This window comes from Marmota marmota, unplaced genomic scaffold (assembly GCF_001458135.2).
Source record: "Marmota marmota marmota unplaced genomic scaffold, marMar, whole genome shotgun sequence".
NCBI classification, from domain to species: domain Eukaryota; kingdom Metazoa; phylum Chordata; class Mammalia; order Rodentia; family Sciuridae; genus Marmota; species Marmota marmota.
The window spans coordinates 29,247,502-29,269,731 of NW_026000174.1; the positions used below are offsets into that span (position 1 = coordinate 29,247,502).

Consider the following 22,230-nt stretch of genomic DNA (forward strand, 5'->3'; position numbering starts at 1 on the left):
AGGTAGCGGACTCTGGAGAGAGCTGGTGTTTCCACAACTGTGGGCAAAAATGGGCCCAGAGAACCACTGTTTTTTTATTTTTATTTTTTTTTTAGTATAATCCTGTCCTTGTTGTGATCCCCTGGGTCACTGTCTTCTAGACTGGAGATTTGGCAAGGATTTTACTGAAAGGATTTTGCTAAGATGTCCAAACCCTGGGTTCTTTCCATGTAGGACCTGATTTTCCAGCTCCTCCCAGGAACAAATCTGCCTCTGAGCCCAAATTCTAGGTCTAGGAAAGAGGTGCTTTCTAGAGCCTAAAGGCCTCTAGAGACAAGCAGAGACGGGCCATCAAGAAGCCAGAAACTTCAAAAGGAGCCATGGTCTGTTCTGGAGCACAAGGGGGGGTAGAATGAGATTCTATAGATAGTTACAGGGCTCTGGGCCAGGATGCCAGGTAGGACCATGGCTACTACCCACACAACTAGCAAAACATCCAATGATATCAAACCAGTTAACAATCGAGACACAGCTCAGAGTGAAGAGGGAAAGCATCTGTGACTGATCAATTTGATCTACCCAGGGCTAAGGGACAGAGGCAAAGCGTGTGTATGACTGCAAACACTTACAGTCACTTCCTGTCTGATGCTGGGTCCTCAGCCAAAGGGGCTCTTTGCCTCCCCGGTTCCTTCTCAGTTCTAAGGCAGAGCAAGAGAGATAGTAAGCAGCTGAGTAGAAAGGAGACTTTCACTCATGACACAACCCTCCTTCATCAGGAGTCCCCAGTGAGTGCTTCTTAGCTTCAGCAGCTTAGCCATGCAGCTTCTTCTCCATTGCTAAGCTGTCCCCCTTGTGCTCAGGGAGGTCCCTTTTAGGGTATACATTGCTTCCAAGCCTGGGGTTCAGCCTAAGGCCAAGCTGGTCCATACCCTCTAGCTATAGCCTCAGCCTCCACCCCCAGCCTCCCTGCTCCAGCCTCATCTGCATTTAACATGCCTTGTTGGGCTGTGGCAGAGAATACTCAACAGACTCATATTAAAAATGCCCTTTTAAAATTCAAAAGCTTTGAACTAAAGAAATACCTCAAGAAGTTTTCATGGAAAGTTCAGCTCTGCTGGTTCAATTCACTACACTTAGATGCACCTTTTCAAATAATAGGGAAAAAATGTAACAGGGTCAGACCCAATCAATATGCTTGTTCAAACAGAATTGCGGGGACTGTGATGTGTGCACATTTTGTGCTCTGCCTTTGTACCCCGCCACTCGCTCTGAAGAAAGGTTTCTTTGCTAGGGGAGCAATGAAAGTGGTAGCCTTTTGAGTGGAGGCGGCAAAGCAATGGTGTGTTTACCGCGCTGGGAGGGGCTACCATTTTTCATGTCTTCCCTAGCCTGGTCTCTTTGTTCTTTTCATAACGACATGCAACCCACATTGGCAAAGTCCCTTGCACAGCTCAGCATCTGACGCCGAGTCTCAAGCAGAGGGCTCCCAGGATTGGCCTGCCATGTCTCAGAAATATGATTTGTGGATTAGACAAATAATTTGCTTCTTTTCCCACCCTTGGTGAGAACACAAAAGGACTTTATCATGGAGTACTGCACTGCAGCGGTGGGAAACTCCCAGAGCCCCAAACAGGCTCCCATCAGACTGAGACTGTGTATACCTCTGCCCCTCTCCAAACACTTTCCCTGCCAAAGCTGACCCCCAAAACCTTCAGGCCCCTGGAGAATGTCCCTGAGCAGACAGATGAATCCCTGGCCTTGGACAGTCAATTAAAACAGCCAGGAAAATTCTGGAGAATCCAGCTTACCTGAAGGCAGCCAAGATCTCAGAGGGAGGGGAGGGACCTGTTATAGCTTACACAGCCCCAATCAGACACCAAGGCAAGCAGAATGGACCGCAGGCAAGGAACAAGGACCTTCTTTTCGCATCCACACTAGTCTGGGACATCTACTTCACATGTCTTCAAAGTGTATGTACAAGCATAATTATTTAAACAATGTCCCAGACAGGTTGAGAAAATTGGCAGTTCTGGAGATTCAAGTGCGGATTAGGAAAACAAGATTTTATTCCTAACTCCTATTTAAGACTAGATCCTAAAATACTCTTGTTGGTTCATGCTAAAGACACATCCTGGTGCCATCCTGGGTCTGGGTTAAAGGAATTAAAAATTCAACAAGTGGAGCCAGGCATGGTAGTGCACGCCTATAATCCCAGCAACTTGGGAGGCTGAGATAGGAGGATCGCAAGTTCAAAGCCAGCTTCAGCAACTTAGCAAGGCACTTGCAACTCAGTGAGACTCTCTCTCAAAATATTTTAAAAGGGCTAGAATGTGGCTCAGTGGTTAGGCAACCCTAGGTTCAATTCCAGGTACCAACAAATAAAAATAAAAATTCAACACGTGGGTACAGAAGCATATTCATGTCCCTTTGTCAACTGCAATTCCATTGTTTAAAATTTGGCTCAGGCCCTGGGGCTCCCTGTAAGTGAAGTTGGAATTACTGGGCCACATGGAGTTCCCCGGAGTTGTCCTCACCCTGAAGTATGCCTGGTCAGCCAGTGCTTTCACAGATGGCTTCATCTTACCTCAGGTATCCAGAATCCTCTTGAAGAGTTGAGAAGGGCGAGGCCATGCTACCTCTTACACGCATGTAGCTGGGATACACCTTTTATGAACCACGAGTGCTTTCGGCTGAGTCTGAGCTGAAGGCCTGTCACTCTTCTCTGCAGACTGAAATGTGGGCCATGATTCTCATAGAGCAGGCTACACCTCCTTGCTGATGGCGTACTCTGGAAACAGCAGCTATAGAGACTTGCCATGTTCCTTCATACACAGGATTGTATGTGTGAAAGAGAAACAGACCAAGAGTACAAAAACTGTTGACATGTTTTCACTGAGAAAATGTCTACAGATGGCTACCCTGTGAGTTGGGTATTGCCTCCTGTGGGTTTGTGTTTGTTTTTATTTTTGTTGGGAGGCCACTGCACTCAGTAATGGAATTATCCCCCAACCCTATCCCTTTCATCGGTTATGGTGATATCGCCAAGTAATGTTTAAAACTAGAGTATTTTTTTTCAAAATTAAAAAATAATCAGTGGTTAAAAAAGCAGCAGTATCCTTTGTCCAGAATGCCTTGGAATCTACTTTTCCCAGTTTAAATAATTAGAAAGTCACCCCAAAACTTGGATTCTCTTCTTGGCAATGTAGAAAAACTGCCATAACAACAATCCTGGAAGTAGACACATCCCTCGACCAAACTGGCCTCTTGCCTTCTGTTTTAAGCATACATCACAAGTCAAAACGAATTAAATACAAATCTAGTTTGCAATGGTCCGTCACTAACCCGCTTCATTGGAAGGAGCCAATGGTATGTGGGTTGGAAGGGGGCCTGTGGTGTCCCCTGTGCTATCTCAGATTGGATTGCAGTCTGCCTGCCAAATCAGCCCCACACGGGAGTCCACAGCCTGGCGGCTCGTAGGCTGGGTGAGGTGGGGGCCACCGGAGCAGCTGCTAAGCCCAGCCAAGGACTGAGACGCCAATCCTCCTTTCCTGAGACTTCCAAAGCCAATCAAATGTCAAGGAACTGTCATCAGGAGAGGATTTTCATAGGTGAACATAAGCAGGGGTGAGAGCTAAGAAATGAGGACTTTCCCAAGAAATGGAAAAAAATCACCACCACCACTTGTGAGAGAACACAGCCAGCAAGAAACAGGAAACATATCAGATTAACATTTTAATCTGTACATCACATTTTTTTTTGCAAACCATCACACCTTTATTTAAATTAACTTCTTCTTGCAAAATAGTCATTTCATTTTTTTTCAACAAAATCTTATAAAGGCAAAAATAAAATTTTATTTTGGCAAATGTCATGAAGTTGATACTGGCAGCATATGGAGTTAGTTAAAAATAGATAGCAACTTCTAAATATATTCAAGATTTTTGTTTGTTTTTCTGAGCATAGTTAAATTTTGATCTAAAGTGTGGCTCCACCCAATGGAGGTTTTTGTGTCTGTTTTTTTCCTTTTAAACATCTTTTTCTGTATAGAAGATATCATGATATAACTTAAATAAAGGATCATAAACACTGCACCTGGCTTGGTAGCCTCCTCCTCATTTGGGTCTGAAAGTCAAGTCCAAGTCCTGCCATGGTGGCCCCACTGGTGACAGGCCCATTGGAGATGGTGGAGAGCACATTGCTTGTTCTGTTGCTACCAGACCCAAGTCCTAGAGCAGCTGACCTGGGGCTCTCCAGGGCAGGCAGCCAATGTTCCCAACACAGCCTCCCTGAAGGGAAGCATTCAGTCAGGGATTTTCAGACAGATGTCACCTAGTGTGGAGCTTATTGCTACAATACAAAAAAGTTGATTCATCTTACCTTTTCTGTACCTCAAAATGAATGTGTACGTGTGTGCATGTATATATTTTTTTTAATAAAGCAAATTGCTTTTCTTCTGAGAAGAGCCCTTTGCTAAGGGAGCCTCCTGGGCAGGTTGGAGAGGACAAAGCTCTTGATCACACTGTTGTCCCTAAACCAAAACCAAGGGCCAAGTTGTAGACTTGGGTTCCCCTTGCATACTGGTGGAGTTTCACCCAGAGCTGGTCATCAAGTCAGGTCAGGTCAGGTCAAGTCAGGGATGGCTCATCTCTGCAGCCAAGGGGCCCTCTTTTCTCAGACAGCATGCCAACAAGATTAATGCTGGAATCCACTGGAAGCACATTGTCAATCCAACTTTCCCCTGAGTTCATCAGTAGTTGGACTGACCTCTTCTTGCCCTGCCTTTATCCCCACCACCCACACTTACTATCCCAACAGTACCTGAATCTATATGTGCAGCAACAAAATCCTGCATTCTCACCTTTCCAGCCACTCAGCCCTTGAGGTGAACATTATAAAATATATTCTGATTCTAAAATACAGTGTCAGTATTTTACAGTGTATATCAAAAGTGCTTTTTGTTGGTTGTAAAAAGGAGTCTGAATTGAAAAAGTAGTGTGTGTTAGGACTGAGCCCCACAGGGATTGTCCCATGGTTGGTGGACTGCTCCTTCTTCCAGCCAGAACCCTTGCTCAGCTGGGAGGGGTTTCCATGGGGGCAGAAAAGCCGATCTCCTGGGAGAAAGTTGATTCCACTGGGCCCCTGGCTCCAGGCTTTTCCTCTGCACAATGGGTCACGGTTCCATCACTGCCTGGGCTGGCAAAAAAAAAAAAACATGAGATAATAAGAGGTTGTTGGGATCCCTCCTCATGTCTGGAAAGTAGGCAGTGGGCATGTCTGTGCACAGACGACAGAGAATGGCAGACAGGCTTGACAGAGCAGCAGAGCACAGGGCTTAGGCAATGTGGCCGCTGCTGAGGGACCACTGGCTTCTAGGACTCTTTGGCTCTGGGCCTCACCCTGTCTCTGCTTCTAGGAAGTACATCAGACACATGCAGGTCCCTAAACTGGATCTCTGTGCAATAGAGCAAAGGACCTGGGCAAGACTCTGGGGTCCATTTATGGCCCTGCCCTTCATCATTGAATAATTCTGTATAACTCAGCCTCTGTGGGCTGTTTTTCTAATCTAAAAATAGAGGATCATGCCACCCTCCAAATGAGGCAGTGAGGGGAAGAAGAATATGGATGTATTATAAAAAGAGCATTCAAGGCCTAACACCCCAGAACCAGGGTGGGTGAAGCCTCTTTCCTATCTCTCTGCCTGTGTGGTATTATCCCTCTCAGATCTCTAGGAGGAAACCACACCCTACCATGCTCCTGGAAGGCCCCTAAAGCATTTACAAAGGACCCAGCTGAAGCTTCTCCCCAGGATTCCTAGTTCTGGGCTTCCTCACCACATCTGAGTGCCAGGCCCAAGAAGGCTGACCTCTTCCTTCCACCCTCAGGCAGACTTGGCCAGGGAACCAAAACCTAGGGAATGCCCAGCTGGAGGACCCCTGCCAAAAATCATATTTCCACCTGTGGCAACACAAGTAGTGTCCCTCACTTCCCTCTCTTCAGACATCTAGAGCTCCTGGGGTGGCCCAGACAAGTCCATGAGTGGTGATGGAGAACAAAGGCTCTGGACTACACCAAAGGGCTAACCCTGAAACTTACAAGCTGCGACTCCTTGGACAAGTCCCTCAAGGTCTCTGAGCTTCGTTTTCTCATCTGTAAAATGCGGGTAAATATCTTCACAGGGTTGTTGTGTGGGTCAAAAGAGACGTTTAGCACAATGCCTGGCACATAGTAGGTACTCAACAAGGTTAACTATAACAAATATAAAGGAAAGAGAGGGGAATACTTTGCAAAATGACAGTGAGTGTCAGGGGAGGGACCAGTAAGACCTCTATCTGATCCTTCCCTGTCCAGGTGAGGCAAGAGGCTCTGCAGCAACTGGCACAGGACATGAGCCCACTCAAAACCCACCGGACGTGGGCCTCCTGGTTCCTGGTCCAGGGCTCATTCTCTACCCCATCTGCATCTCACCACGGGGAGGGTGCCAGACCTTCCTCCCAATCCCGACTGGCTGAGAGCCAATTGTATGTGGCTCTGGGCCTCTCTAAGTTGCTAAGTGACTAAAAAGGCAGTCCCAGTCCTTGCTCTGACATCAATGCTGTGTGACATGGAGTGCACCCAGCCTGCTTGTGCACTGGCCTATCTGGCCTTTTTCTAGTCTTGCAGTTCTTCAATTTCTTTGGTTAAAGCCTGAAAGGCCAAGATCTAACTCTTCTTTTTCCAACCCCCAAGGCTGGCAGCCATGGTCTGTGCTGGTCTTTGGGTTGTCAAGTTGTCCTGAGGAAGGAGAATAAGATGTGTGGAGTGAGATTTCAGGGAGGGAGTGACCCAGGTTGCGGTCTCTATAGTATGGGGGCTACCGAGGACAGAGTACCTAAAAAGCATCAATTCTCCAACGTGCCTACTCTCCAGGAGGGTCCCTCCAGCGGCCACTGTGCCAACAGAAGGGAATATCAGCAGGAATCACTGCAATCAGCTCAGCAGGGTAAGGAGTTGGGGGCATGCTTAGCACTAGGAGAGGAGCAGGGAGCAGCGCAGGGGCACGTCAGGCAGGGGGCTCTTACTTGGAAGGTGTTAGACAAAGGTGTAGTGGAGTCCGTTGCTTAAGGGGGAGTAAGGTGACATCGTCCTGGAGGACAAGGGGGCTTTAGGCGGGAGGAGGGCCAGCTGCTGCGCTAGACGGAGCACACATGAATTAAGTGATGTTTTAGACTCATATATTCCTGCAGCACCAGACACCCCCACTTGGCAGGATTGGGTGGCATGGGCCCTGCTGACCCCCACTAATGACCTGGGCCTGGGAGGATCCAATGCCTGTGGTTCCTAACAGGTCCTGAGACAGAAGAGGAAGCAAGAGCAAGGAAAAGTGCAGTTCATTACTGAGTTGGAGGTAAAAAAGGCCACCAACTGACCAAGGATGACGGAGCTGCAGTGCCCAGCTGCTGGTGGTAAGGGAGTTGAAGATGGCAGATCCAGAATTAGAGCAAGCACAGCAGAGAGGAGGGGCCTTGGGGTGAGGGTAGTCTCATGGGAAGGAGCTCAGAAGCTGCTGAGAGGAGCGCAAGGTCATTAGGAAGAGGGGTCTGGATGGTTGTCTCCTATGTCCTTAGCTGTAGAGCACCATGCTGACCACCTCTCAGCCCCCTCAGCATGTCTTTGAAGGGAGTGAGGATAGCAGGGATTTCAGGGACTCTACAGGGACAAAGAACAGTTTTTTGCTGAGACTATGAGCCCTCTCTTTGTCACGGGTCACTCCCATGGCCCCCAAAGGTCAAAGCAAAGCTCTACTTCCCACACCAGACTCCCCAGGGTGTCAGTCACCACAGGGCCCTGAAGGCCCCACCCTTCCATTACTAGATCCTATAGCCAGAGTTGGAAAACCTGTAGAGACTTGTGACATCACTTAAGGTTCTATGACCATCCCCACACCAGAAGGAGCACCCCTGGTCAGAGGCAGCACCTAGACACACAGAGGTCTCCCACACAGAGGGAAGACATGGGTGGAGGAAGGAGGTGGGAGTCCCCTTTACAAACACATGCACACACCCATGTGCCATGCAAACACACATGGTGATATTTCTTTCCATTTGGCTGTCAGAGTCTCACTTTCCAAGTTCTGCTTTCTGGCACAACATGCTCTGATGGGTAAACAGGGAAGAAGCACCAGAGGCTTTAATGCTCCTTCTTCATGAGGAAACAAACCTTAGCCCTGGCCCCTTGGCTCAGTAGCCTGACAAACCTGAAGTCGTACAGCAACACCCTCCCTCCAAGGACAGCACACCCTCTAGTCAGAGTTGGCTCTCAACTGCCAACTTCCACTGACTCCCTGGCTCTGGGACAGGCTGTGTTGGGCCCAAGCCCCAAGGAACAGCAGGTGGGAACTGGGTCTTAGAGGCTGGCATCAGGCCTTACCTGCCACCTGCTTACTGCGCTGGGAGGCCTCAGAGGCCAAGGCATAGGAGATGTTGATGATACGCTCCTGCTCTTGCAGCTGCGAGTCCAGGTCAGCCAGGCTGTTGCGGTCCTGGCCTGACGTCGGCTGCAGGTTGCACATGCTGCAGGGGGGCGGAAAGCAGATGATAGCCCCTCACCATCCTGGGCATCAGCTCAGGAGTGAAGGGTTTTCCTGATCTGGAGGTTCTCAACACTTGGGGAGCATCAGCTACAAACTGTGGACTTTCTCCCAAGACTTAAGAGTACATGCTTCTCCCCAGCAATCCAATGATTATAGGAGGGTCACAGGCGTTAAGTTAAGGGCTCCATCTGGAGGCGCCTGTTAAATTCAGACACAAAACGGCTAACCTAGCTCTGTGAGGGAAGCTCATATATGACAAGTTTCTAAAGCTATGGAGGCAGAGGAGCCAGAAAAGCCACTTCCTAGGGTTCCAGCCCAACATCCAGGATAGTGGGCAAAGCCTCTGGCACCCTCAGGACAAGGCTGGGGCCTGGTCTACAGGTCTGTGTGAGGAAGCAAGAGCCCAAATGATGGGAGGGCCATCACTAGAGCTAAGCTCCAACTGAGTCCACTTCAATTCCAAACTGGGCTCCATTTCTCACATTTTCTAGGATCACCAGGGACAGATTTGGGAGTGAGGGTTCCTGTTGTATTTTAGGACTTTCTAGTTGATTTAGGTGAGATTTCTCACTGATCTGAGGACCTGTCTGCCCCCTCCAATGAGTGGAGCTCACCTTAGACAGACATTGACAAAACATGCACCCCAGCCAACCTGGCCCTGGTCTCCTCACATATGAGATGTCATGTGGGGCCAATACTAGCGGGATATCAAGACTAGTAAGACAAGTAAGAGCTGACCTTGACCGGGCGAGGATGTTGCGAATCTTCTCAGCTTTCCGATACCGTGCCTGCAACTCCTCCAGGCTAGGTGGCTCTTCAGGATCCAGCTCCACATAACGCTCAGGGATAGAGACCTTCTCTGGTTTGGATAGCTGGGGAGAGGACCAGGAGGTAAGGTGGAAGGGAAGGCTAAGATGTTTTGGCTTGGGACCTGCTTTCCCCACTGTCCCACCATGAGGAAGTCCACAGAGATGAAGTAACTTGCTGAAATCATAAAATGAGTCAATTGTGGATCAGGATTTGAACCTGGTTTGACACCAAAGCCAGCTATACCAGACAATCACTTATGGTGGGGTTGATAACGTACCAACTTATCAACCTCCTCTAAGCTAAGGAAAGAGAAAGGCAAGGCCAAACGCCCATTGAAAGCTTTTAAGAGAAAAATGATAATCCTTAGGACTGCCCTCAAGGCCCTAGTGATCTGGCCCCTGTGACTTCTCCAGCCACACTGACCCAGCAGTTCCTTAAGGGCCACTCCAACAGTGGGGCCTTTCTTCCTGCTCTTCGCCTGACTGGGATGCTCCTCTTTTGCTTCACTGACTCTCATCCTTCAACCCCACCCCAATCCCTTCCCCAGTCCTTCTTCTAACCTCCATTCCTCTCATTTTCTGTTTATCACTGTCTCTCACTGTCTAATGCAGGGACTGGCACTCAAGTAGTCCTTCATCAAATCCTCTTTGAATGGATGATGGGACAGATGGATGAATGGATGGATGGAGAGATGGATGTAAGAAAGTGATAGTGGTTTCTGTTCTACAAAAGTTCTTCTGATCTAGATAGGAGGCAGCTATACTGTATCTGCTGCTTTCCAGGAAGGAAATAGACCTACCCCCAACCCTCAAAGTATTTCATTCACCCAGTGACCAACTCAATTTGGTAAAATAATGCTCAGGATTAAGAACACTAAAGGCAAATTTTGCAGGCCCTTATTAAAATGGGGTTGATTGAAGCTCCCCTAAAACAAGTTAAATCTGATCCTAGGACAAATCTAATTTTAGATTTATGGAGGAAAAAGAAAATAAAAATGGAATATCATTGGTTCAGCACACTTAAAATGGAGTCAGGAGGCCACTGTTAATCAGATCTCAGATTTGTCGGCAACAGATCCTTTGAACTGAGCTGCAAACATGCCCACCTAGAGGTGAGCTTATCTTTGAAATACTATCGGCTGATGACATTCTGTACAACAGATCCCTCCCCACAAACTATCCAGACTCAGACTGTATCCAATCCCTTTCTTACAAGAAAAGCTTAATTTTTGTCAGCAACAATCATAATTCCTAACCCCCCTTGTGGTTTAATGCTACAAATGTAACCATCATTTTATAAAACCTCAGAACACACTTTCAAGAATGCTTGAATCTTGTTTTCCTGGACTGCAATTCTAATTAGCCCCAAAGTAGTTTTTTTTTGGTTCTCAACTTGGCTGATTTTATTCACGGCCAACAGATTTAAACTCATGTAGCCCTTGCATTTTGCTGAAAGATGGCAAGAAATAAGCTCTTCTCTGTTATTTCCAATGAGGACAGATCTAGAGGAAGGAAGTAGATTACATTGTAGCAGGAGGAATTTGGGTTAGAGATAAGGAAGGATTTTTTTTCCCTGGGCTGACCGGCAAATTAGGACGCTATAGTGCACATGTGTACTGCCAAGACAGCACGTGGAGGCTTCTTTGTGAATCTGAGAAAGTAAAGATCTTTGGTATTTCAGCAGCCAAAAAGAAAAGGTCAAGGGGCAGATGACCAAGTTTTGTTAACCCCTGAAGTCCCAGCTGACCCCCAGAACCCAGTAACTCCATAAGCACCTATTTGCCCACATAAAGCTCCTTTGTTCTCAAAGCCCCCATGAGTGCCTAACCAATCAAGTCAGGTAGATCCTACTGGCAAAATCAGCTTGTGAGTGGTCTGGCCATGCCTCTTAAAAATAGGAGGAAGGTACCTGGAGGCATAGCTCCCCTTTGGCACTCATTCTCAGACCAGACAAACCTGTGGGGGATGTTTATTAAAACCAAATCCATCCGTCATGTGGTGAGAACACTTCCCCTCATGCAGTTTCAGGGCAGGCCAAGTCTTTGTAAAAATGTTTTCTTGACATTTATGGGCCACGGTGATTCATTCAACAAAGTCTTCCTTCAGTAAATATTTACAGAGCACTTATTGGGTGCTGACATGGTGCTAAGGATACAAAGGTGAGTCAAGAAGTCACAGACACTGCCCTGGAGAGCTTACAGATGGCACAATACAGGCCACAGGAGACCATGAATGTCTAGAAGACCCAGACTGTCATCCCCTGCCCCTTTCTTTTCCCTGGGATGGAGGTGGTTACTTGCTTTCCTAGGCCTGCCCTGACATGATACACACATGCCACCAGAGGGCGACAGAGGAATTCAGACCAGAGCTATTAGGCACCATCTCCTCACTTTTATCCTGGCTGGAAATTTCAAGGTGATTTTCAAACCTATCCCATGTTTTCCCCTCAGTCTGACAACACAAGTCAGCTGGCTGGACAGTTACAAGGTTAACTCTTTGTATTCCAGGGAACCTTTTCTAACAATAGCACCTACTGTCTCAACAAATGTACTGTGTGTCAGGCTTTCTGATCACTGCTAAACCTCCTAGGAATTATATTGAGTTGCTTAATCCCACTTTATTAATGAGGATTGAGAAGTTACTATTATGATTTGTCCCAAATTACATCAAACACCTAGGTTCCTTTTATTGCCTCAAGCTGCTATCCATTCATTCTCTTGGGCCAAAGTGAAGCCAAATCGTGTCTCCATTCAGGACATACCCTTGGTGGGAGGGTTGATCAGGATGGCAGTCCAAAGGCCATGCCTCCTTGTGGGGGGGACATGAAGGGAGCCCCTGCCCTCACCTCTCTGCTGATGTCCAAGTCATAGTCTTGAGGTTCCAGGTCCAACTCTGTGACAGGCAGGGCCTGCACTTTCAACCAGCCATTCTCCTCCTTGTCTTTTCTTTCCCCTTGCATGGCTCGTTCCAATAACTGTAGGTCAAAGTCCTGTTCTCGCTTCCACTGGCAACAGAATAAGAAGGTTAATTGCAGTCACTTCCTGACTGCTGAGAGACTTGCTGGTCCACTTTTGAATGAGTCCTTCAGGCATGGGGCCCTTGGGAAGATGGATCTGTGACCCATCAGGGAAAAGTATTGTGCTGTAACTCTGTATGTACTGGAGAACAAGGTCCTTGTTTCCTTCACATGGCCCATTTCACATTGCTGATTGCTCTCTGATCTGGGACCCCCAGAGTTCAAACATGCTTTCTGTGGGCAATATAAGTTTGTGATGGTCCCCAGGGATATTGAATGCTCCCAGGTCTGAGAGCAAGACCCCAAAGAGAACCTGGAACAGAGCTTCCGATGGTGGATTTGGCTTGTGTGCTGCCCCACAGGTGATAGGCCTTTTGGGTTCAGAAGCCTTATGTCCCAGGTTCAGAAACAATGAATAAAACAAGACTTTAGGGTCTTGCTAAGCAAGTAGAATAACCAAAAGCCTATAAGGTATTCCCAACAGGATCCATTTGGGGTGGGGGATACTGTACCCACAGCAGGGCTGAGGAAGTCCAAGAAGGAACAGGTTGGACCCAGTGAAGCAGACAAACTGTGGTGTATGACAGTATTTGGAATAGGCACTTTCTTTAGACTAAATTATGTATAATTGAAGTGCCAAATCAAATGTAATAATTCCAAGGCTATTTCCTTGTAACAAGGAACTCTTCATAAAAGAGAAAATGTAATCCAACCATTTTAAGATCCAAGCACAACTGCTCAATTCTGTGGTGGTTCCCTGTTCACCCTGGGCCTGTGTCCTCACAGGCCTCTGACTGCTGAGCAGGTTGTTGAAAACAGAGCAGGCTCAAAGCCTCTCTTCTCTTGAGAATGAACAAAGAAGGTACTTACCCATCCCAGGTCATCTCCTCCTCCCAACCCACCCACCTCAGAGCCCTACGCAGTCATGGCCCTCAAGTTGTTCCAAACCCCAAACCCATAGCCATATCAGCACATTTCACCCATTCATGCACAAGCTCTCAGTACTGACTCCAAACTATGTCATCGCCCTTGGGTGATGGTTTTCCAATTACAGGATTAGGTAGCTGAAGTTCAGGGATGAATTATTTTAATGATTCAAAAAGAAAATGCACATTCTCTTACACGCTCACAAGTTCTCCAAATAGAGACAAGTCCTCATTTAAACCCAGCCTGATTGTTTCCACAAACAGGAAAAGTCCACTACACTCTAGAGAGTATCCTAGGGAAGAACCACGCCAATCCATTGTTATTAGGCAACACGTTTATTGGCGCTGATGCAGAGACTTACACAAGTCTTAAGAGAAAAATTACAAGGTATTCAACTTATGAGTTTTAGATAATCTCTACATTTGAGACATCAGGTTGTAAAAAGTCAGTATTAGCCCATATGACATTTGCTTATGAAGTTTAGAAGTTACTGGGTTTGCAGCTTTTAAAGGTTTGACTGTCCTGGGTCTTATCCCTTTGGTATCTGAGCTAATAGCTGCAGAGAGTCCCTCTGAATACATAGTTTATTTTGCTATCAATTCAAGTTATTAAATATCAGAAACACAAAAGGTTTTCCACAAGAAATTATGTGATAGAACTGAAAGAGTTAAAATCGAACAACCTCAGATTTGGTAGCACTTATTCAAACATACAATCTCTGAAGTCCATGTCTACTGTCCAGGTGTAAGGCATGGATTTTGATAAATTCATAATGCTCAGACCTCTGCCAATGACTGTGGTCCTCAGGCAGCAGGTTGGCTCAAGCTGTGGGGCAGCTTTAGAGTCAGTAGACCTGCACAAAGGAGGGCAACAGAAAGGTGAGTGACATCTGGGGGTGCTTGCTAAGCTAGGGAAACAACAGAGGCTATTACAAGCCTGGTAACAAAGAGCACAGGCCAGTTAGATAATGTTCTTTACAAATCAGAAGCTTCTGTAAACACAATCAGGCAGGATTAGAGAGGTAATGAGCGGTAACACTAAAAGCAAAAGAGCTTGTGCAATGAATTAGGGAAAGAACAGTCAGGCTAGAGGTCTAGGGAAACATGATTTCAAACAGAAAAGTTATATAAAATGTTTCCAAAAGAGACCTAAGGCGACTCTGGGCAGGATGCAGTGCCAGTGAGCACCACCAGGGGCAGCACCAATCCCCTGGCTCTCCTGGGCATGCTGAGGCCTCTCAGCACCACATGCTGCAGGAGACTACCGCCTTTGAGATTGTGGGCCACCAACCCTTGGTCAGCTGACTTCCTTTCCTCCAACATCTGTTTGGAAAATTGGGAGGCTGGTTGGTTCGCTTGCACTTCTCATCAAATCATATCGCCATCTTCCTCCTCAACTCCAAATTCCCAAGTCCTTAATTCAGCTGAAAGATCTGAATGCCTGCAAAAGCCTCTCTCGTGCTTAGCTTAGAAAACTGAAATGGATATTTTCTCACACTCCTGGAACTCTAATGTGGGATCCTCTTTCCTGCTCCAGTTCCAGGTCACCCTTTGACCAGCTCACGCATGTAGACAGGGTTGTGGACAAATAGCCCCATGGGATGTTCTCTCAACCATCTACGTTAGTGAACAGCCCACTCACTCATGGGTGTGTCGTGCTTGTGTTTGGGGAACTTGGAGAAGCTGTGCTCAGTTCGAGGGAAAGCTCTGCTCCCTGTCCCAGCCCCGCCTGCCTAACATACTGAGCCAAGATCTCCAGGGAGCGGCTGGTATAGGTAGCGGGATGAGGGCAGGCCCGCCCTTTCTCCTTGGCTCAGTGTCTTCTTGCGCTCCCGGACCAGGGCCTTCTGGTGCCGCTTCATGCGCTCAAGCTGCTCCTCTGCACTCATCTTGCCCCGCTGGTGGTCCCCTGAGTACAGGCGCTCCAAGGCACTCTTGGGTCTCTGAGGAGGAGGAAGTGAGAGACACAGAGCAGCTGGGCTGGGAACACAGAGGGCAGCAGCCCTTCTGAGTTCATTCCTTTTCTTAGTTTCTCACACTCTCTGGTTGGACTCCTCTTGGCTATGAGATCCACTCTCTCTAAGCATCATGATGTCCCTGGTCCTCACCACCTTTCTGGGCAGCACCCCATTCTGCACATGCAAACACTGAGGCCCAGGCCTGTCCAGTTGGACACATATGCAGCACACCAGGATGCACATTTCTTGGGCTCCCTCCCACAACCCTGCCAGACTGGAGATGAAAATGTAGGGTCCTCAGAAAATAGAGAGGCAGGGCTTTCTTGACAGGCAGTGGGTGACAGGGACCCTGAACTCACAAGGGGCTGAGGTCACCTCAGAGGCTATCCTTAGTGCTCATAGAATTGCTAGTCAATGTCCAGCTCAACATCACTCACAAGAAAAGTCACCTTGCTATTTTCAGCATTTAGACCCCTCCGGAGCGTGACATAGGGAGCGATGGTGGACGACTGCTGGAGCCTTGATGTGGACCCTGAGAGCCCTTTGTGAAGAAAGAGGAGTCAAGCATATTTTTGATGAGGCAGACAGTCGTTGGCCCTTCCCTAATTACCCCCACTCCCATGAGGGACCAAGAGGGCCCAGCCAACAACCCCCATTCAACTTTTCCTTCATTCTCCTTAGAGCAAGGCCCTAGATAGAGGACATGGGTCAGTCCAGAGGTGCCCTCTGTCCCCAACAAGGGACAGACTCCTTGCAGATCTATGAACCACTCTAGGCATCCCTTCCCTACAGGAGCCCTGGGCTGTGTGGGTAGAAGGTGCCAGTGCCCTCTACCCCCTGCCTCCTGCTGCATTCTCACGCATCCTGCACTACCCAACTCGGGATAAGGAGGGCAGAAAGAGGGGTTCCACCTGAGACAGTGTTTAAGAAAAGATTGAGTCTTAGGGTGGCACAAGAGGAGAAACCCCTCTGGAGGGCCTGAGTTAGCTTGCTGGTGGCAACAGCCCAGCACCCCAACCTGTAGGTCAGAGCCCTGGGACTGTCTTCTGACTCCCTCACCAATAGCTAACTGGCAAGTTATTTAACTTATCTCAGCCTTAGTTTCCCAAGTTCTAAAGTGGGAAGTAGCGATTCCCTCACAGCACTGAGTATGAGGTCTATATAAAGTACTTAAACAGTCTTGAGTTTTATAGTAATTGCTATTATCACTGTTTCCAGTGACAGATATAATAAAAGAGGAAGAGGGGCTGGGATTGTGGCTCAGTGATAGAGCATAGGGGAGGCACTGGGTTCAATCCCTAGTACCACATAAAAAACATTAAATAAACAAAATAAAGGTATTCTGTCCATCTATAACTAAAAATATTTTTAAAAAATAAAATAAAAGAGGAAGAGAATCGGGATATAAGTGAGAGGAAGGGAAACCAGGTCCTTCCTTTCATCAACCCAAGCCTTGGCCTAACGCTGCAGGCAGCTATGGGCTGAGGGGTGGAAGCAGTGTGTGGTGGGATTCCCCCAAAAGATTCTGTAGAGGGTCTTGCCTTACCTCTGCCTGGCAGTGTCTGGTACCTGCTCTCAGGTCCCTCAAGTCCCAGGGAGGGCTGAGTCATGTCCCCACTGAGGGTGGCCAGCTCGGGCTCACTAACGTATGACCGCAGCTCCACCTGTGAGCAGTGTAACACTGTCATACCTGCCCAGCATCACATCACCTTTCCTCTCCCCACTCTCAGTGGACAACCTCAGGGGTCCTTCTAGCTCACCCGTGAGTCCCCATTCACACACTGCCCCAGCTCCCGGTCTCGCTTCCTCTCATCCGACTGCCGCTTGAGGCCCCGCACAGAAGTGTGTCGGATGATAGTGGCCTCTCTTGGCAGAGGTGGCACAGCTGGAGGCTGGTCTTCTGGGCTGTATAGTTCAGGGAGTGGGGGTCTCGGAGGTGCCTCCTCTTCCTGGTTGGAAAAAGAACCAGAATCAGTGCCCAGTGGAACGGAGCTGGAGGGAGGACTGCTGAGTGGCAATGCCACACTGGTGACCTAGCGAGCTGAAACTTCAGAGACAGAACAGTGTGAACATTTCCTTTGGAGAAGCTGTGAAGAGGGGACGTGCCTCTGCTCCAACTTTATTCTTCCCTTTGACTCATATATTTTCTATTTTTCAAAGTGTTATCTGTAGGTACTGTGTCCCCAAATCCAAGAAGTAGGCTCCTGGTTCTGTACTTAGCATTGTATCAAATTGTCCACTCCAGTTCTTTGGCATGCACCACAAGAAGGCAGGCTGCTAACTCTGTGTCATTTCTTTTTCTTTTTTTAAAAAAATATTTATTTAATTGTAGATGAACACACAGTATCTTTATTTATTTTTAATGTGGTGCTGGGGATTGAACCCAGTGCCTCACATGTGCTAGGCAAGCACTTTACCACTGATCTACAGCCTCAGCCCCACTCTTGTGTCATTTCTAAGCTGATGACAGTACTCACCCTGCAGAACAAACACGTTTTCCACCCCACTGTGCTTAGCCTTAGCTGGCCCACTGCTCCTGCACAGAATCTGGATCCTTCAACAGGGCAATGATCTGAGCAAGAACAGAGTCTACCACTTCTTCCCTTTCTCTCAGAAATGTGCATGGTTACAAACTATTTCCTCATTCCTGATTCCAGACACAAGAGTCAGTCATAGGATGAGCGACTCACTTCCCGCCCTGGGATGTTACAAATGTGACTGTTTTCCTTGAAACTCCTTGTTCACAGTGCTTTCTAAGGGTTGTGGCTCCTCTCCACATCTGCAGACTGGCCCCTGACTACCATGCACACCCACTAATGACCATCTCGCCTCCCTCTTCCTATATTCATCTTTTCTTAGCCTCATTTGGCTTTGTTTTTCAGATTTTTGCAGAGTTCAGGAAAGGGTTCAGTCCAAGCTTGCTTTGCAAAGATTTACCAGAATTCTTTTAAAGCAACACACTTCACTGATGTGTAGAAAGTAAACTATTTAAGATACCCACTAATTCTCTGAGAATCAGCAGTTTCCAACCTTGACAAGACATGGGGATCACCAATTTTTACAAAGCTCTTCAGGAAGATACGCACAAAACACTGACTGCCTATGATTGAAGAGTACAGAATATCTATAGAAACAGAGGGTGGGAGGGAGATGATTTATCATATATTTAGAAAATATCTTTTGGTTTTACACTCTTTTGAGATTATCTAATTTAAAAATGACATTAAATTCAATAAAAGACGCCAAATGAAAGTGAAAGACCTATAGCTATATGCAACGATGTGGATGAATCTCACAAATGATATTGTTGAAAAGATGCAAGATGAAAGGCAGTTCAGTGATACATACCAGCATAATTAAAGTGCTTAGGGATGAAAACACAGATGGTCAAACTAAAAGAAAAAAGCCAGGGAATATTATACATAAATTAGGATCATGCTTACTTCTGGCAGAAAGGGAGGGGCCTGGAACTGAAAGGGACCTACACGCCTAAAGACTCCTTGAAAGTTTGTGGGCAAAGTTCTATTTGTTGGTCCAGATGTTTTGTTTTGTTTTGTTGAGAATTTTAATATTTATTTTTTAGTTATCGGCGGACACAACATCTTTGTTTGTATGTGGTGCTGAGGATCGAACCCGGGCCGCACGCATGCCAGGCAAGCGCGCTACCGCTTGAGCCACATCCCCAGCCCCGGTCCAGATGTTAGTATAACATGAGTGGTCCCTTCATTGTTGTTTAATTATATTTTCTTGTTCTATGTTATTTTCAGGATGTTAAAAATCAGATATGCAACGTAAGTGCTAACACTGGTAAGCCCACATGTATTACAACAAGGAGAAAAGACCCCCAGTGACCCTGATTCTCACCTGAGCAGAAACAGCCCTGCCCAGGAGCCATAGAGGACCAACTGTGAGAAGTCTCTGTGATCGTCTACTCAAGGGAAACTGAAGCTCAGAAAAAGGATGGACATACCCAAGGATACAGAGAGAGAACAAGGACCAGACTCCAGGCATCCGAGCTCCCAGGTTGTACCTTTCCCTCCTATTCCTCGACCCAGATGATGGGTACCCTGCTGTACATCAACAGCCATCTGCCTCAGACATCTCTGCTCTCTGTTTTGGTATTTTATGGTTGGTGCTCCAATCTGTTTCTTAGATCTAGGACTATGAAGGAGATCTCAAAATGGGAAAATTCACAGTGACTCTGAATGGGTCACAGGCCACACCTGCATCTAACTCTGGGCCACAGGCCACAGAGGGATGCAGGTGAATGGTGAGGTCCAGGGAATGCCTGTGCTTTCCCAGCACCGTGTGTCAACCTAATCAGAAGCCCTGGGCACACATGGTTCCAGGCAAGGCTCCTGCAAACCTTTATTGGCAAAAACCAGGAGCCCCACATGCCAAGGTCCCTTCAGCTCTGGCTTCCCTGCCTTTGGGTCAGACCCCTTTTGTTCTCCACACAAGGCTGGCCTTGTTGTAGAGGTAGAAGTATCATGGCACCTGACCACATCTTCTATTTCTTTAAAATCTCCTGTGCTCCGAGATCTTGCCAAGAGCTTGGCTCCTCTCTATGCCAAGCAAGCCAAGGTGTTGGTGCAGGCTACCCCACATGGGCCACAGACTTGACCCAAAGACCTGGGCTGGGGGTCCAGAATAAAACAGAAGAGTATGGAGATGCTGGCTTTAATATCTAATATGGAGACCTTTGGCAAGTTTCAACACCCTGGGGCTTTAGTTTTCTTCTCTATGGGATGGGGATACTGTCTTTCCTGTCCATACCCTATGAGGCTACATGCAACCTCACAGAAACCAGCACAGTGCTCAACTTGGGGGTGGGAAGAAAGATACTCTTGCTGGAAGGAGCTCCTTGCCCAATCCAGGCTATGTAACTGCAGGCAAGCCTCTGCAGGCCTCCTTGGACCCTGTGTGGGGACAGCCTCACCAACAGCCACACAACCCTCTACACGGTGCAGATCACAAATTCCACCCCACTCAGTCCAGTCACTTCTTGCTGGGCCTCAATTTTTCCAACTGCAAAATGGGAGGGTTGGGCTAGACTCTCTCTCAGAACCCTGCCAGTCCCAAGAGGCAAAGGCACAAGAGCAGGGTAAATACAACTCCTTAACTGCTCAGGACCAAGGACTCCAGTGGGTTTCTGTGTCCTCAGGTTTTCTGCAGAACCTTTCTCCCAAGATAAGGTGATCTGAGGACAGAAAAGGGCAGTCAACAGCCAGAGAGGAAAACAAGACACTCAGAAAACAAGTCACCAGAACTTACCACTTTGGGCTTTGTCTTAGTTGGTGACTGAAGGGGGGACGTCACTTTCCTCAGTTGGGGTGGGTGAGGTCGGTACGGCACATAGGTCTGCAGCTGCGGGAAGAGGCGAACCTCCAAAGGGGTCCGCACAGGACTGGTGGGAGGGCTGGGCTGCAGGGGTGGCTTGCTCTCAGAAGTGGAGAGTGAAGGCACAGGCGGGTGAGGGAACAAAGGCACCGTTTTCCTCTCTAAGGGACATGGAGGGAAATAATCATGGGATGGAATAAAGATGCTACTCTTCGGGGGGAACAGTGGAGTGATAGTACCACAAAGATCTGCATCTCCACCGCCATCCCACCCACCCCTACCCATTCCCCACACCCAGGGAGATGCTCCTCACCTGGATTTTTGACCGATTCCACCAGGATTCTATAGTTCTCTTTATTTGCGCTCAGGCCTGCAAGGACATCTTCGATCCTCCACAGATCCTTCTGTATCTGTGATTTCTCCTGGGGAAGGCAAGCAGGTGGTTCATTGCCTTCTTAGCTCCTTACCAGAATTTTCTTCTTGAGATTTATCTTGCCATTTCATACAGTCCCTCCCCCTGAGGGGCAGCACCTGCTTTAGAAACTGTACCAGGACTAGGGTCAAGCCTGCTCACAGCCTCCTAGGGAAGTGGATCAAGGTCTAGGGAGAAATTCTGGAATAGCTTTCACCAGTTCAGTTTGCCTATTTCTACCTAATTTAAAAACAGACTGTTGTAAATATTATAGGATTCCATTTAAATACTGAGTGAAGTATCTAGAGTAGTTAATTTCATAGAGACAGGAAGTAGAATAGTGGCTGCCAGGAGTGGGGAAAGGGAGGATGGGGAGCTGTTTAATAGTTTTGTTCAAGTGTAAAGTTCTGGAGATGGGTGAACAGCAGTGTGAATGTACTTAACAATATAGAGCTGTACTCTTAAAAATCGTTAGGATGGCCACGCATGGGTAGTGCATGCGTGAAATCCCAGTGGCTCAGGAGGCTGAGGCAGGAGGATCTTGAATAGCGAGACCCTAAGCAACTTAGCAAGACCCTGTCTCAAAATAAAAAATAAAAAGGGCTGGGGATGTTGCTCAGTGGTTAAGCATCCCTGAGTTCAATCCCCAATAAATTAATCAATTAAAAATGGTTAAGATGAAAAAATTTCTGTTTGTATAGTTTATATATATACATATATATATATATATATATATATACACACACATATATATATATACATATATATATAAACTGTCTTATGCAACCATAGCAGCAGAGGAGGCGGGAAGGCAAGGACTGGAGGTTAAATTACCTCTAGAATTTAACTTTTCTTTTAAAAAAAAATATTTATTTTTTTTAGTTGAAGGTGAACACGATATCTTTATTTCATTTTTATGTGGTGCTGAGGATTGAACCCAGTGCCTCATGTGTGCTAGGTAAGTGCTCTACCACTGAGCCACCACCCCAACCCCTTAACTTTTCTTTTTAAAGTCAGAGCAGAATCCTGGGATTTGAGGCTTAGTTAGAAGTACAATGGGCAATGGAATATTATTTGGCCATAAAAAGTGTTGAAGTACTGATACGTGCCACAACGTGGATGAACTCTAAAAACACTACACTAAGGAAAAGAAGCCAGGCACAAAATGCCATGTTATATGTTTCTTTTACGTAAAATGTAAAGAATAGGCAAAGCCATAGA

The 22,230-nt window shown here is 47.2% G+C and overlaps 1 protein-coding gene across 10 annotated transcripts in view; it reads right to left on the reverse strand.

The window, feature by feature from the left end:
• Positions 1–3,698: 3,698 nt before the first annotated feature.
• Plekha7 (pleckstrin homology domain containing A7) overlaps positions 3,699–22,230 on the reverse strand; it is a 128,157-nt gene continuing 109,625 nt past the window's right edge. For 6 of the 10 annotated variants that reach the window (XM_048788420.1, XM_048788426.1, XM_048788424.1 and 3 more), the window contains 11 exons: positions 20,911–21,019; positions 20,532–20,758; positions 17,018–17,206; positions 16,804–16,921; positions 15,695–15,798; positions 15,042–15,242; positions 12,203–12,361; positions 9,287–9,420; positions 8,386–8,528; positions 7,038–7,148; positions 3,699–5,172 (listed from right to left, as the gene is read on the reverse strand). In XM_048788420.1, the coding sequence (XP_048644377.1) occupies positions 7,048–7,148; positions 8,386–8,528; positions 9,287–9,420; positions 12,203–12,361; positions 15,042–15,242; positions 15,695–15,798; positions 16,804–16,921; positions 17,018–17,206; positions 20,532–20,758; positions 20,911–21,019 (1,485 nt within the window). In that variant the 3' untranslated portion in view covers positions 3,699–5,172; positions 7,038–7,047. Of the gene's footprint in view, positions 5,173–6,072; positions 6,127–7,037; positions 7,149–8,385; positions 8,529–9,286; positions 9,421–12,202; positions 12,362–15,041; positions 15,243–15,694; positions 15,799–16,803; positions 16,922–17,017; positions 17,207–20,531; positions 20,759–20,910; positions 21,020–22,230 lie in introns of all 10 variants that reach the window. The other 4 variants (XR_007342349.1, XM_048788421.1, XM_048788422.1 and 1 more) reach the window with 4 other exon arrangements.